At 52.7% G+C, this 15065-nt stretch overlaps 2 protein-coding genes across 6 annotated transcripts in view; both read right to left on the reverse strand.

Moving 5' to 3' along the window:
• Positions 1-269: 269 nt before the first annotated feature.
• On the reverse strand, positions 270-4234 carry SMIM12 (small integral membrane protein 12). Of its 2 annotated transcripts, none has more exons than XM_045476628.1 (2): positions 4081-4234; positions 270-1195 (listed from the first exon to the last, which is right to left on the reverse strand). In XM_045476628.1, exon 2 carries the CDS (start codon positions 1188-1190, stop codon positions 912-914), a length of 279 nt encoding a protein of 92 aa, XP_045332584.1. In that variant the 5' UTR covers positions 1191-1195; positions 4081-4234; the 3' UTR covers positions 270-911. The 2 variants fall into 2 exon arrangements, with proteins under 2 accessions (XP_045332584.1, XP_045332585.1); XM_045476629.1 differs by lacking the exon at positions 4081-4234 and adding an exon at positions 3854-3918.
• A 4792-nt stretch (positions 4235-9026) lies between these two features.
• DLGAP3 (DLG associated protein 3) overlaps positions 9027-15065 on the reverse strand; it is a 62467-nt gene continuing 56428 nt past the window's right edge. For all 4 annotated transcript variants that reach the window (XM_045476631.1, XM_045476634.1, XM_045476633.1 and 1 more), the window contains 4 exons: positions 12046-12530; positions 11009-11100; positions 10628-10771; positions 9027-9899 (listed from right to left, as the gene is read on the reverse strand). In XM_045476631.1, the coding sequence (XP_045332587.1) occupies positions 9681-9899; positions 10628-10771; positions 11009-11100; positions 12046-12530 (940 nt within the window). In that variant the 3' untranslated portion in view covers positions 9027-9680. The remainder of the gene's footprint in view (positions 9900-10627; positions 10772-11008; positions 11101-12045; positions 12531-15065) is intronic.

The raw sequence follows: 15065 nt of genomic DNA on the forward strand, positions 1-15065 counted from the left end.
GGAAAAATGTAGTTCTGTGTACAACTGGGAAATTTGATAGCAATTCTTAAGCTCCCTGGTCTACACTGAATTCACACTTTGAAATATCCTATAAGCCTCTTCCCATCATGATAAAAAGGCTGCTGGGAACCTGCACGTCCAGGACTCACTGCCTGGGCCCCGGAGCCCTTAGTTAAAGGCCAGTATTATCCACCCCTGAAGTGCCTGCACTTGCATAACTCCTAAGGAGACCCCAACACTATCTGGAAGATAGGATTCAATCAATATGGTTCTCAGATGCCACTTTAATCAAGTTTTGTACCATACAGTGATGGGGGGGGTGAAAAATCATGACTGTTTTCAAGCAAATTCACCTGTCCCAAGGCAAACTGCCTGGACTTCCAAGAACAGAAAAAGGCTTTCCTCCCCGAGGAGTCTCTTTCCTGACCTGATAGGATAGGATTTCAGGAAGAATGAGCACAGGAAGAGGGCAAACTAGTGAAAGAAGCCAGGTAGCTTTTTGAATTCTTCCCAGTGCACACAGGAACTAGGCCTGCAGGCATGCCTCCTAAGGCAGCCCCAACTCCAGCCCCTCCCCGCCGAGGCCGAAGAGCCTCCCCGCAGAAGCAGACGGCCATCGTTTATAACACTTCTCCCAGCAGCACGCCCAGAAGCGCAGAAGCCTGCGCACCACACAACGGATGCAACCTTCAGGCCAGAACCCCCAAGGGCCTTTCCTCTTCACTGGCCCCTCGGCTGCTCACGTGTCTGCCTGGCAACAGAACAGCAGCCAGTATGTGCAAGGCTGGGTGGTGCGGGAAGGGCCAGAAGAAGCAACAAAGCAAATGACATGTGGGTTCTGGGGCCGGGTAGACACGGTGGCAGGGCCACTCATGGCCCACAGAAGGACCCATGGGGCTCTGTGTCCTCCATTAGTTCTTCTCCGGGCGGTTTCTGTTCAGGACAGCTTTAGGGGCAAATTCCAGCTTGTCCTTAAGGCTCACCACCTGGGTGTGGTCCTTGCCTAGCAGTTCATCCAGCTTGCGGTCCTCCCGGCGCTCAGAGATGCTCTTCTCCTCCTCCGCGGGCTGGGGATCCTTTCCCCGGATGAACCATTCCAGGTGGTAACCCACGGCCCCGACCACAAAGGCCACAGGAAATGTGACATAGGGAGCATAGGTACGCACCACGGTCCAGAGCACAGGCCACATGACATCTGCAGAAGAGCACAAGGCCGCATTAGGGAGAAACCAGCACCCCCTCTTCCCCGAATATGGACAACCCAACCCACTGGGGCTCTCCACTTCCCAGGCAGCCTGGCACAATTTACTGAGCATCCACCCCAGGCAGAGTAATCCAAGAGGGTACCTTGCTTTAGGCAACAGTTCGGGCCCTGAAACAACCTAGGCAGTTTTCAAAGACATGATTGTTAGGGAAAGGGGGAAGAATCTCTTTTATGTACTATGCTCTTTGACAATTACACAACCATGCATGGCAGTGTTCCCCACAAGGGAACCTCTGAGCTTACCTACCAAAGATTCAAGTCTGTTATTGACCCCAGGCCCTGCCTCCACAGTTTGCCAACATTATAGGAATGGACAAGAGCCTTTCTCCGCTCTATGCAGTTTCTCCATGAACACAGCCAGCCATAATTTTCCTACCAGGTGTAGTCCCACTGTGAGTCTCCTGGCTCCAAGATAATGAGAAGTAGTTTCTTTGCCTCACAAAAATAATAAGGAGCATATTTAAGTGGCCAAAACCCTAATCCATTACTCAACCATTCTGGATGTTATACAAATGATGATTTTTTCCTATTCTGACCTTGATTTCCCTAACAATGAGACATATTTATACTTTACAAAACTGCTGCCCAAATCTCTTTCAAAATACGTTCTCTTCGGGGCATCTGGGTAGCTCAGTTGGTTAAGCATCCAACTCTTGATTTCGGCTCAGGTCATGATCTCACAGTCAGGAGATCAAGCCCCACGTTGGGCTCTTTGCTGAGCGTGGAGCCTGCTTGGGATTCTCTCCCTCTCTCTGCCCCTCCACCCCCTCTCAAAAATAGATAGATAAATAACAATATACATTCTCTTCAACCAAGCCCATACCCTCATTTTGCATAATAAACTCCTAAAAATATCACCAACACTGAAAAAACTAGGGCTTGAGTTTTTCTGTAAAAAAAAAAAAACAAAAACAAAAAAAAACACTGTACAAGCCCATGGCAGAAAAAAAAAAAAAAAAGGTGGAATGGCTCTGGAGCTTCCTGAAAGTAAGTAAATTAAGCTCTTACATGCCAGTCCTTGGGCTAAGCAGTTTATATACAGTATTCCCTTTAATCGTCTACTCTAAGAAGTAGATGGCATTATCAGAGGGTTAACTAACTTGCCCAAAGTCTCAACTAAAAGATCATTCCATTTGCACTCTGTAGGTGTTTCTCCAACTTGGCTATCTCTGGTCTAAAGTGTACAACTGAAACCTCACCAAGGATAAAATGATTCTTTTTGGTTCCAATTCTCTTTGGAGAAATCCAGTGTTCTGTGCACCAAGACTATAATGGATCATCATCAAGGAAAAAAACTGCAGCAACCTCAAGGTTCCCCTCTGGGTCCTTTGTCTTAGCACCAGGCCCTATGCTGGACAAGTCACACACTAGTCATCACCTGATCTTTACAACACCTCTATGAGGCAGGAATTATCAGCCCAGATTTGTGTCTAAGGCCACAGTGGCTTGTCCAGGATCACTAGAAGTGACACAGCCACAGCTTTTGAATCCAGGCTTCTCCAAACTTCAATGCTTGTGCTCTTTCTAGTGGTAAAAACACACTGCAGACAGGTGTATTGTTTCCTCCAAGTCCTGGACTTGGAGAGAGCTTCCTGCAATTGCTTCCCATCTACTTGGCATGTCACTATCTGGAAGAGCTTCCCTCTTGGGCAAACTCTAAAATTACTCAGATTTGTGAAATCATAAGACTTAGAAGTTAAAATTCCGCTGAAAAACCTCAAACCTAATACTTCATTTTCTTTCCTTTTATGCAAATTCCCTATAAGTAAACACTTACTCTAAACAGCAATCCTCCATTCAGATCCCTTATTTGCCGTCAAACATAGCAAGCATGAGTCCACAATTCATATCACTCCCCACATGCAGCAAAGTCTCTCTGTCGTCCTGCCCACTCTAATCATTCCCCAACTAGTCAATTCATTCATTTATTTAACACTTAGAACCACTTTCTCTGTGACAGATGTTGGGCTGGCAGCCTACCCTACTTATCTGCATTTCTCAAAACACTTAAGCTCCAAGAGAGCAAGGACCATGTCTGTGTGCACCACCCCCCTCCCCCCCGCCTGGTATAAAGCTCCCCAAAACAGTTTGTTGAATGAATGAATGACAGCTCAGACAACCCGCCAGTGTAAAATCACAGCAGTCACCCACCCCCTCGCCCTCAAAAGGCGGCAGGAATACAGCAGGCTACTTTTCTGATTCCAAGAAGCTAAATACTCTCCAAGTCATCCCTGGGGTATCAAAATGAAAGCAGCAAATACTGGAACGTATTCTTTCCGGCCCAACACAGAGGGAGCCTGAGTGTCCGGTAAAGGTCAAGTGGGTTCCCGGGAAGCCTGTCCTTGTGCCGGCGCCCCGGAGACCCAATGAGACCCGAAGCCGCAGTTCCGAGATTTGAGAACTGTTAACAAAGGCAGATGAGATCTGACAGGGTGGAAGGACCGACCCTGACCGTCACTCGAGACCAGCCCAGAGATGGGAGAGCAACTGAGGTCCACGTCCAAGTATCTGCCCTTCTCCCTCCTCTGGGCTCCCAGGCCCTGCCCGTTATCCCACCACGCTCGTGGCCTTGTCGGCGTTCGTTCTCACCCACGTGCCTCAGGCCGAGAAGCCCTGGTCGCAAAGGGTCTGCTGGGAGCCCAGACTCAGCTTCCGAGCCCTGGGAAGAGAGGAGCTGTCAGGCCGGGGCGGGAACAGACACTCGCGATCACCCTTCCCTAATTCAGAGGTCGCTGCCTGGAGCCGTCCCCCCGGCAACGGGCGGCCCCGGAGGCCGCTCTGGGGGAGGGAACTGCCCGCCGGGACCGCGTGCTCACCTGCGCCGCAGCCCGTACTGCACCGTCCGGGCCCCGTCCTCCGCCTGCTCACTCGCCTGGAGCACCGACGTCTCCACTCCCAGCGGCCCGCAGGCCCTCGCCCCGGGATCCCGCCCACCGGCGCCTGCTCTCTCGGAGCGCGGCGATTGGCTGAGCTCCAGCCAGAGAACCAGAGGAAGCTAGGCGTCCTCAGCAGGCCCCGCTGCACAGAGAAGGGTACTGCGCCCCCTGGTGGTGTGGAGGTTTCACAGTGACGTTAGCACGTGCTTGTCGCGGGGAGAAAGTGGAAGGTCATCTATTCTTTATTCAACTGATGTTTATTAGGCGTCTTCTAAGACCTAGGTCTGGGCACACAAAAATTAAAGACAGATTCCTTGACTTCAAGATCTTCTTAGCAGAATATAGTCTAGAACTCTAAGAACGCTTCAGAGCTGGGCTAGCTTTCTAGCCATGTGACCTTGGGAACATTATTAATCAGCCTGCGCCTCCTTTCCAGCTTATGCATAAAGGTAATAACACCTATTTCACAGAAGGTTGTGAGGGTTTGATGAGATAATGCATGTAAAGTGCTGTGCCAGGCACAGAGCAACAAGGAAATAAATGGTACTATCGTTGGTATACAAAAAATTGAAATGCAGTAAAACCTAAGTCTTACCTGACCCCTCAGATACAAGTATTCACTCCCCCTGTATCCACTATGCCCTGTACAGACACGTATTTGATCACATACAGTTGACCTTCGAACCACAGGGGTTTGAAACTGTGTGGGTACACTTATACACGGATTTTTTGCAATAAATACAGTACAGTACCATAAATATATTTTTCTTCCTTATGGTTTTCTTAATAACATTTTCTTTTCTCCAGCTTATTTTATTGTAGGAAGACAGTACATTATATATATATATAATATACAAGATATGTGTTAATCAACGGTTATCTGTAAAGCTTGTGGTGAAAAGTAGGCTATTGGTAGTTCAGTTTTGGGCGAATCAAAAGTTACACACGGATTTTTGACTGTTCAGGAGGTGGGTACCCCTAATGCCCTCATTGTTCAGGGGTCAACTGTGTAGAGAAAAACACCAAAGCTCAAGTTCCATAACCCCCCACTAGCCCCTCTGACATCTGTTCCACGAGTCTCAGCCAAGCATGTTTATCTGTAGGACGCAGGCTAAACTCATATTCCTCCATGCAGACCAAACAGTTCATACCTCTGTGCCTTCTTTTACTATGCTTTTTCATCTACCTGGAGTGCCCCTCCCACCTTTCTTTACCAAAGTAGCTCTGGCTCATTTTTCCAGCTTCAGGGACACCTCCAAACAGGAAGCCTCCTAGATTGCTTAGGGCATCACTTAGCTGCCCTTCCTCTATGATCTCAAAGAAGTCAGTGCTGGAGTGCCTGAGTGGTTCAGTCAGTTGAGTGTCCGACTCTTGATTTCAGCTCAGGTTGTAATCTCACGGTTCATGAGATAGAGCCCTGTGTCAGGCTCTGCACTAACAGCCTGGAGCCTGCTTGGGATTCTCTCTCTCCCTCTCTCTCTGCCTCTCCCACCCTCTCTGTCAAAATAAATAAATAAACTTTAAAAAAAAAAAGTGCTACGCTCTGGAAGTGGAGATAGAGAGAAAGGAACAGTATAAAGAAACACGTAAATGTGTAAGAAACCATTATTAGCAGAACTTGTTCCTCAAAAGAGAGGAGAAGGAAATAGAATTGCCTAGAATAATTAGCATTCAGTCAGCCAATCCACATGTTCTAGGCAATGGGGATGCAAAATTGACTGTGATCACCCCTGTCCCAGGAGTTTTCTGAAGAGATTGCCCGGCCCTGAAAGCAGAGGGGTCTATGAACTGCCAAGGGAGTGACAACAGAAGCATGCACAAGTAGCCCAGAGGAGGAGCCCAGGAAGAATCAGAGAGTGCTCATCAGAAGCACCTACCCTTGATCTGAGTCTTAAGGGATGGCTAGTAGTTCTGTCAAGCAGAACTGAGTGGAGCTCTAGCGTACAGACTTAGGAATCAAATGTGGGTTCAAATTCTGGCCCTGCTGCCTGCTAATCTCAGAAAAGCTGTTTACATCCTTTGTTTAAACACAGGCAATAAGTTCCCATCTCCTAGGGTGGTTCTGAGTATTATATTACCTTCTGTGTATAAAGTGCTTGGCACAGTGCTTGCCCCCACCCCCCACCCCGAGTGCTCAGTAAACGGTCACTGGTATGTTCAGTATTCCCCAAATTGCTTCCTCCTTCTGTAATGCCTGTGTCCACTGAAGGCTTTACTTATTCTCTAAGCCAAAAACCTAAATGACACCTTCAAAATCTCTTCATCTTTGCATTATTCCCCAAACCCAGCTTATGCCTTCTGGAATGTCTCTGAAGTTTCTTCATCATCTCTTACCTGGACCACCTTAGCAACTCCCTGAGTGGTCTTCCTGCTTTCCATTGTTCCCCCCAGTCCATTTCCATTCTTAGCCAAAGGGTCTTTCAAAACCTTAAATAAAACCTTGAAATCTCCAGCTAAAACTCCCTCTCTTCCCATGGGTCCCTTCTGGCCTCTCTCTGAGCCTGTCACCTACTGCCAGTCTCTGCTCTTCCCATGACCCCACATACACTTACCCTACCATTCGTTTGCCCCAGCTGGTCCCTTTGCCTGAAATGAACGTCCTCCCTCTCTTCCTCTGCTGCAAAACTCTAACTTATCCTGCAAGACCCAGTTCAAAACACCCCTCTTGCAGAAAGCTTTCCTAGAATCAACTGGCTGCTAGAGGCTCTATCCTCTGGTCTCCTCAGCCCCTCTGGGAGAGGCCTCCCTTTGTATGTACCTGTCTGTTTATATGCCTGGCTATGGCCAAACAGCGAGCAATTTAAGCAAAGGGACTGGATCTAACCCTTCACTTGCCCGTGGAGCCCAGCACATCTCCCCAGGCCTCAACATCCAGGGACTCCCTGCCACATCAGCCACACATGGGGAGATTTAGACATCCTGTCTGTAGCAAGATGCCCATTACACTTGTTCAGGGCTGTCCTGTTCCTCTATGCCAGTCCCACATACCTCATGGTCCTGGAAAACCCAGCCCAGTTTCTGGGAAAAGACATAGACCCATAAAGAGCTGTATAGTGCAGGTGGTAAAACTCAGACGAAGCCACTTCTCAGCTTTGTGATTTGGGGTAAGTTTAAATTCTGAAAGCCTGTTTTCTCAGCTGTAAATGATGGTAACAATATCCACTCCAGAGGATTGCTCTGAGTATCATCCAGTTCAAACCCAATTTTAGAGATGAGAAAACTCCATCTCAGAGAAGTAAAGTGACCCAGCCAAAGGCTCACTTGGCAAGTCCAGGGTAAATAGACAAATGGGCATTTCTAGTTGAAACTTTTGGACAGTCATCCAACCTAAATGTTCTCAAACCTGGCTGCCCATCAAAATCACCTGGCACACTTGTTAAAGACTCATTTGGGGGCAGAGAGTCTATTCACAGTCTTGGACAGGGCCCAGGAATCTGTTTGGGATCAGCTCCAAGCTGACTCACTTTGGGGAATTTGGAACATATAGGGCTCCTCTCTACCTTCCAGTGGCCTCATCTAGGCGTGTGTGTGTGTACGACCTCATGCTTTTCAGGTGGTCTCCCACACCAGCCTGGAAAATAGCTGCTTCTGCCACTCTCCTATTCAAAACCCTTCCGTGGCTCCCCGTGGCTCTCAGGACCCAGACCCACTCTCCTCAAGTTGACCCAAAAGCCCAGCATGGTCAAGCCTTTGCACTCCCAATGCTTTCCCTCCTCCTGGCCTTTGCACAGCTGTTATCAGACCTTGGAACATTCTTCCCAGCCCTGGCACTGCTCCAGTGGCTCTTTCCAGCATTCACCCTTATTCTGTAACTGCTTGTTTACTTATCTGTTTTTCCCATAAGACCGTTAGTGCCATAGGATAGCAACTACACTTGTTCAGGGCTATGTTCCAGGTGCTGGCCAGTGCCAACAGTGGTTCTTGATAAATACCTGCTAAATAAATGAATGAGAACTGGCTAGTCCAATGTGGCCCAAAAAGGCAGTCAGAGACTTGGATGGCTCTTCTTCCTGCCTCAGGGTGACACATCAACCCCAAGGACCAGAAGGGGTTGCCAGACAGGGTGGGAGCTGTCATCAAACCCTTTCTGGACTGGGAAAACTGTAGAGCTAAAAGCTCACGGTTTGGCATTAGACAGACCTGGGTCCACCACTCTGAGCCCTGCCTGTGACTTTGGACGGGTCACTGAACCTGTCCGGGGCTTCAGCTCTCTCACCTGTCATAAGGATGAGCTCCATTCATGTAAATCGCTCTCCCCCTGCCTGACCCGGAGCAAACATCCCATAAACATTAGCCATCACTACCAGGTCTGGGTTTCTTCTTAGCTTCCCAGGAAAGTCCTGTTGTCCCCCCCGCCCCCACTGCACCCCCCCACCAAAGTGCCCACCCAGAGGAGGCATCGGAAAAATGTGACAACACTAAATTGAATAATGTTTCTGCTGCTGATCAGTAGTGAGTGGAACAGAGGGAACACCGGACCCTTCAGGGAAGGGAAACCAGTATCCATCCATGTCTAAGAATAACAGCAAACCCTGTTTATTGAGCGCAGGCCTGCCGGTGAACCAGGCTTTGGACTCTGGGCTGCCCTGTTGGTGGAGGGAAGCCTGGGAGCACTGAGAGGCAGAGAAATGGACTGTACTAGGAGGAGGAGTGAGGAGGAAACCCTCCCTTCTTCACTGCCCCCGGGCCCCTCCAGTAGGGCTCAGATCCTTCGCAGCCACCAGGGGGCAGAATCCCCTTTGCCCCAGCTGGCTCAGGCGACTGGGCTCTCCCCATATCAAAAGAGCGGCTACCGGCCTCCCCTCCCACCACCCACTTCCCGACCACCCCCGGCTCCCATGCACGGGGCAGAGGTGGCTCCTTCTGGAGAGAGCAGCCGGCTCGAGTGCAGTTCTGCCGTTTTATTTTTCCTGGGATACTCAAGGGGATGTGGGAACAGCCACAGGTGTGGTGAGGGGAAGCCTCGTCTCCCCTCCCCAGCAGCTGGGAAAGGGGAGAGGCCCAGGCGCCCTGGTCCTGGGTTGGTCCAGCCACTGTGGTCCCTGGGCCCGGTGGGCTGAGGGCTGAGGGTGGAGCCCCTGGGAGGGTGGGGCAGGCTCCTAGGTGGGGTTCGGGATTCTTCATAAAAAGCCACGAAGCTTGATCCCCACGAAGCCCAGCCCCGCGGGGTGGGGGGAGGGGTGGGGGGGACGCAGAGCCCAGATGGGGGACCCGGCCCGGCCTGGCCCGTGGGGGGTAGTAATGGCAGAGATGGTGCCCGTGGGGAGGAGGTGGGGACGAAGCGTCGGACCAGGAGGGAGGGGAGTCCAGGTGGGGGCGCAGGGCGGAGAGGCACGGCCCCCAGCCCAGCCCGGGCGCCTTCGCGTGGGGTCAGGAAGGTAAAAAACCCACGAGAGTGTGACGGGCAGGAGGGGCCGGGGCGTGCGGTGCCGGCGGGGCGGGCGCACGGGGCGGCCCGCGTTCACAGTGACCTCGACGCTGGGTGTACAGTACGGGTAGAAAACCGCGGGCCCGGGCCCAGGCTGGGCGGGCCGGGCCGGTCACAGCCTGGTCTGGGCCTCGGGGATGTAGATCTCGATGCTGTCGGCGCTCTCGGTGGCCGAGCTGTGGCGGAAGGAGGCGGCGCGCTTGGCCGCCAGGAGCCGCTTGCGCGCTTCCTGCCGCTGCCGGTCCACCGAGTCCAGGGAGCGCTCCTTCACCGGCACGCCCCGGCCCCGCGAGGGCTTCTTTGGTATCGGCGGAGGGACCTTCTTCTCCTCCTGCCGGGAGAGGGGGCGGCTGCTCAGTCTGGAGGTCGGGGTCCCCCCACCCCCGATCCCCAGCTCACGCTCCCGCCTCCCGTGGGACTGACACCAAGCTCCCGCGCGGGAGAACCGTCCGAAGCCGCCGCCACCGACGCCGGCCAAGAAGTCCCGGGGGTGCTTGCGGCAAGGTCAAAAGCCACTTTTCATTAAAAATTAGGAAACCGGGCGCCCCCTGGTGTCGCCGTTCGCGACTACTCGCATCAGAGCGCTCGCTCCTCCGAGACGGTGGGAAGTGGGCGATATCCCCCCAGTCGGGAGGAGTGCGGCTTCCCTGACTCGTGCAAGGAAATGGGGGTTCGCTACTAGACGTCTGGGCCTCATCACAGACAACCTCTAGAGAAGTGAGGGCTGACGGGCCCGCCAAGGTCCCCGCTGTGCCTAGGTCCAAGCTAAGGGCAGTCTGGAATTTCGCTCCTCTGCTTCTTGAAACTACAGCTGGTCCTAGGCGGCTGCAGCCACCTCGGGGCTCTGGCAGCTCAGGCAGTGATGAGCACAGGGCCAAGCAGATGGCAGTGACCAAGAGTGGGATCATATTGAAAGAAGATGGTCACCATCACCTGTCCAGGACTGCCTTTGCTCCCTGTGAATGTCCTCTGTTCCCCTGCCTCTCCCCACAACAGGTCTGTCTGGGGAAGGGCATTTTCCAGAGTCTGTCCTTTTGGCTTGAAGGGACTCTCCCCTACCTTAGGCTCCAGGAGTTTCCAGCTGTTGGCCTTAAGTTGCTGTAGCTCCAGGAACTTGAGGGTCACATCCTCGATAGAGAGCTGCAGGAGATCCCAAAAACCCGCCAGGTCCTGGAAGGTGGGCACGGGGAACGCAGTGGGGTCCTTTAGTGGAGAGAGACAGAGGAGAGGCAGCCAGTCAGGAAGATCTGTGCCCCAGCCAGGACCAGAGAAAGCCCCATCCACCCTCACTGTCAGGAAGTTCAACCTGGGACAGTGGGGTGGGGGGATGAGAGACAGGGAGACGAGAGCGAGCCCAGGCCTCTCCCTGTTGGGCACAAACACCTGGTCTCACCTCCAGGCATACGCACACCTGGTAGGCTCTAGCCCATGGGCACTCACCATGCTTTGCTGACACAGCCGGAAGAACTGCTGAACTTTCTGGGACAGGAGAAGTTGTGTACTGCCCACGGCACTGCGGATCTTCTCCAGGACTGGAGAGCAGAAGGAGATTCAGGGAAGGGCCGGATGACTCTCCTTTCCCAGCCTCCAAGATGTCTGCCCTGAATGACTCAACCTTCCCGTATCTGGCACTCTCTGTCTGTCTGTCTCCTCCAGTCCCCTCCCCATCCCATCCTCAAGTTCCTAACAAACAGCTCCTACCCCATTTCACCAGGCCAGCTGTATCCTCAAACACCAGTGTTTCTTCCTTCATACAACCTCCATTTCGTAAGCACCTATGCTCCTGTGTCTCTCTTCCCTCCCATGTCATGGAACAGACGGAAGCCAGCCCCAACCTGGCCCTTTAGGCTTAGCCAGGCACTAGCTCGATGACCACCATCGGTCGAATTTTGTCACTCATCAGTATAGGACTCCTTGGCTCATTAAGAATTATGGAAATTTTCATATGCCTCACTCTTGTCTTCTTAGTCACTATCCCATAAATGTAGGGATTCTGACGTATGACTGTCTCCCCTCAGATGGATTTGCAGAGAAGGGCCATGGCTTCCCTCAGTCCAGGGCTGTGTCTCCTTCACCTAGGCCTCAGACAGTGATCTAACATCATGCACTGCCTTGCCCTCTGCCTTGAAGTATGGTCCCACTCACTAGATCAGACCTGGACTCCCACACCAGCTCAGATGAGAACAGAGTCCCCTTGATCCCCATGGACTGGGTGACTTGGACTGGCAGCCATCTCCTAAGAGGCCCAGCTCCTTCATCTGGTCACTTTCCCTGTCCGACCTTGACCTCAGCCTCTGAAGCTGCTCCCCACTTCCTTCCAAGAGCTCCCAGCATGCCATGCTGCCAAGGGGAGACCTATGGAGGTCAAAGTCCTCACAGAGGCACACTCAAGCCCAACCAGAGGGCCCCCCCTGTTCCACGGCTCTCCGCCCACCCCCAGTGGTGATCTCTGCGCGCACACAGGGTCCCCCACTCACTCTCCTCCGGCAGCTCATAGTCCTCCGCCTCGCGCTCCATCTGCTGGCACCAGTGCTCCAGCTTCTCCACCTCCGCCCTCAGCATCTTGATGAACCACTCGCCATCCCGAGGGCAGGGGGACGTGCGGCCTGAGTCGGGGAGGCTACGTGAGCCGCGCTCCATCCAGGAGTCCCGACGGCTGGACCCGGGGCCAGGGGTGGGGGCAGGGGCAGGGCCTGGCGACCCATCGGTGGCCGGCGGCTCGTACGGCAGTGGGTAGCCCTCGCGGTAGGCCCACTGGCCCTGTGTGTGGACCGTGCGGAAGACTGAGTAGGTGGGGGCCCGGGGCCCGGGCTGGGGCTCAGAAGCGTGCCTCTGGAAGGAACGTCCGAACTGCAGGGCCTTGTCTTCTGTGGCCACTGTGGCCAGGCCAGCCAGGCCCTCCAGCTCCAGGTCTGCCTGCACACCCGCCGTCACACTGTTGGAGCGCTTGAACCTTGCCCGCCTGGTGAGAGAGGTGACTGTCATCCCTGCCCCTTCCCGCTCTCATCGCCATCCTCACCCCCACCCCAGGCCCAAAGGAAAAGGAAGAAGAAAAGAAACCTACTATGTGATGGACACTAATCCACGACTTTGAACTATACCAGCCCTTGCAGGTGGGTACAGAATTCCTGTTGCACTGCCTCTGGACAGGGGTGGTATTCAGAATATTTAACAATCTGTACTCAGTGGGCAGAAAAGATGCTGGCATACAGCAATCAGGATGGACGCACCCAAAGTGCTTAGAGCACGGCCTTGCAGAAGCAAGGGGCAAAGCAGTAGGGCGAGAGAGGGACCAGGGTGGTGGCTCTTTACCAATGAACACAGAAACATTTCAGCATTTGGACAAACAGCATGCCTTTGCTAGTTTACAACAACTGCCCGGGTTTGTCTTCAGCCCTTCAGAAACGAGTAAACTAAGGCCCAGAGAGGCCATTGGTCACCCAGCTACAAAACAGCTGAGCCAGGATTTGGACCCACGGCTGCTGGCTCCACAGCTCAAGCATCTCCCAGCACACCAGCTGCTGGAACATCAGGAAGAACTGCCTTGGAGCGGCCGGAGGGTGGGGGGAGCCTGCAGCTGAAAGGATTTCTCTAGGGAGCCCCACAGCTCAGCCCAGAGCCTGGCCAGACACAGTCAGCCAGTGCCAGTGGAGTTGAATTAAGTTGTTGGCAGGAATGACATAGGGCCTGGAAATTTCTTGTCTTTGAGTTAATATGCAAATCCTCTGCAAAACAGAAAGTCAGTTGCCTTTCTTCTGTTTCACCCCCTCCTCAGTTCAGAGTTCTTTCCTATGAAGAAGTCAGTAGCCTCTGAAGTGCATGGAGCTGGGGTCAGACAATGCTTGAAGAAGTGGGAGTCAGGAGATGTGGGGGTGGTGGGGAGGGGTGAACAGAAGTTTGACGTCTGGAAGTTTCCAGACCAAAAAAGGAAGACCCATATGTCCTAAGCTACCTCCACCCCATTACGGTCTAAAGAGAGGGGGACTTGGGGGGCCAGCTCTAGGGACCCCTCAAGCTTCCCAGGAGTCTCCTCCAACCCCCACAACTTCAGCCTTCCTCTTGCTGCCCAGGCCTCCTCTCCCTGCCTGCCTTGCCTGCCTGCTTCCCTCCAGCTGGCGGGCTGCCTGCTGGGAGCCTGTTGCCATAGAAACCAGGCCCAGAAGGATGCTGCAGGACCCAGGAAAGAGAGATGCACTCATGTGCAGTCTCCAACAAGCCCTATGTCCCAACCCCCACCCAGAGAGATAGAGAAAGCAAGAACATATCCGCACTGCCTCCCACATGATCTTTACCCTGGCATCTGCTCTGTCCTGCCCTGGTCAAGATTTCTATCAGCCTCTGCCTTGATGTTGGACCAGACTCCTTTTAAGACACTTCCGTCTCCACTCAGCACAGCACCAAAGAGAAGGACTAGATGAGGAATTAGATCTGAGTTCTAACGCTGGCTTTGTTGCTGTGTGCCTTTGGGGAGTTACTCCCCTCCATCTAGTGTGTAAAATATATCATACAATATATATAATTATACATAAGCATACATGCACACATACATCCTATATAAAATGATAGGAATGGACCAATAATCACTAAGGTACTTCCTCTCTCAAAAATTATACCTTGCATATTTTCAGATCAGGGGCCCAACATTCCCTCACCACTGAGGGAATGTTCCCTCCCTCCAATCCACTCAGGATTGGAGCAGTCTTCCTAAAGCTGATCTCTGCCCAGCTCATTCCCATACCCCAAACTCTTCCATAGCTCCCCACTGCCAACAACATAAAGTTCAGGTTTCCTCTGCTGGCATTTCCCCAATGCTAGCATCTAGTCTGGAAGCAGTCCTCTTCTCTAACCTCACCGCCCCCTGCATTCTCCTTATTCCCCAAGTCGATTACACTGGCCCTGACTCTAAGCCTTTCTGAAACGGTCTTCCTCCTCCTCCTCCTCCATCCTTCCCTGTCCATTCCCTACTCAAGTCATGTCTTCCTCTGTGAGCCTCCTGTTGCCCCCAAGACCATCCTCAGCACTGTATCTCCCTCAGCAGCCTTCTTGCATTTGGAGACAGCCCCCCCAACCCCCCACCCCCAGTTCAGTTAAATTGTTCTCGGTTTCAGGTGAGAGTCTTGTGTGTCTAACTGAACTGTTGGGATGCACTTTCAAAATATCCATCTTGAATATTTCTGTGCCTCTGAGCTCCCGTTAACCTTTGGCTCTTTCAGAGCTCCAGCCGTTGCAAACCACACAGGTAAAGGTGGGGCTTGCCCCAGTAAAAGACATTATTGAAGACCTGCCTTCCCTGTTTGCCTCCCTGGTACCCTCATGGAACATGGCTCTGTCCTTCAGCACCACTGGTGTGCTGCCTTTCACCTCTGAGGGGATCCTGAGAAGATTACATTCTGTCTTGATGGAAACAGGCCACATGGGCTGGAACAGAAGCTTGCATAAGCGCCCCAGGCTGCCTCCATGAAGCCTCTTCACCATGTCTACCTCAAGGAAGACCAAA

The sequence above is a fragment of the Leopardus geoffroyi genome, chromosome C1 (assembly GCF_018350155.1).
Source record: "Leopardus geoffroyi isolate Oge1 chromosome C1, O.geoffroyi_Oge1_pat1.0, whole genome shotgun sequence".
In the NCBI taxonomy this organism is placed as follows: domain Eukaryota; kingdom Metazoa; phylum Chordata; class Mammalia; order Carnivora; family Felidae; genus Leopardus; species Leopardus geoffroyi.

What these genes read in the sequence shown, in the direction of transcription:
- SMIM12 (XM_045476628.1), bottom strand. Translation starts at nt 1,190, where the DNA reads ATGTGGCCTGTGCTCTGGACCGTGGTGCGTACCTATGCTCCCTATGTC.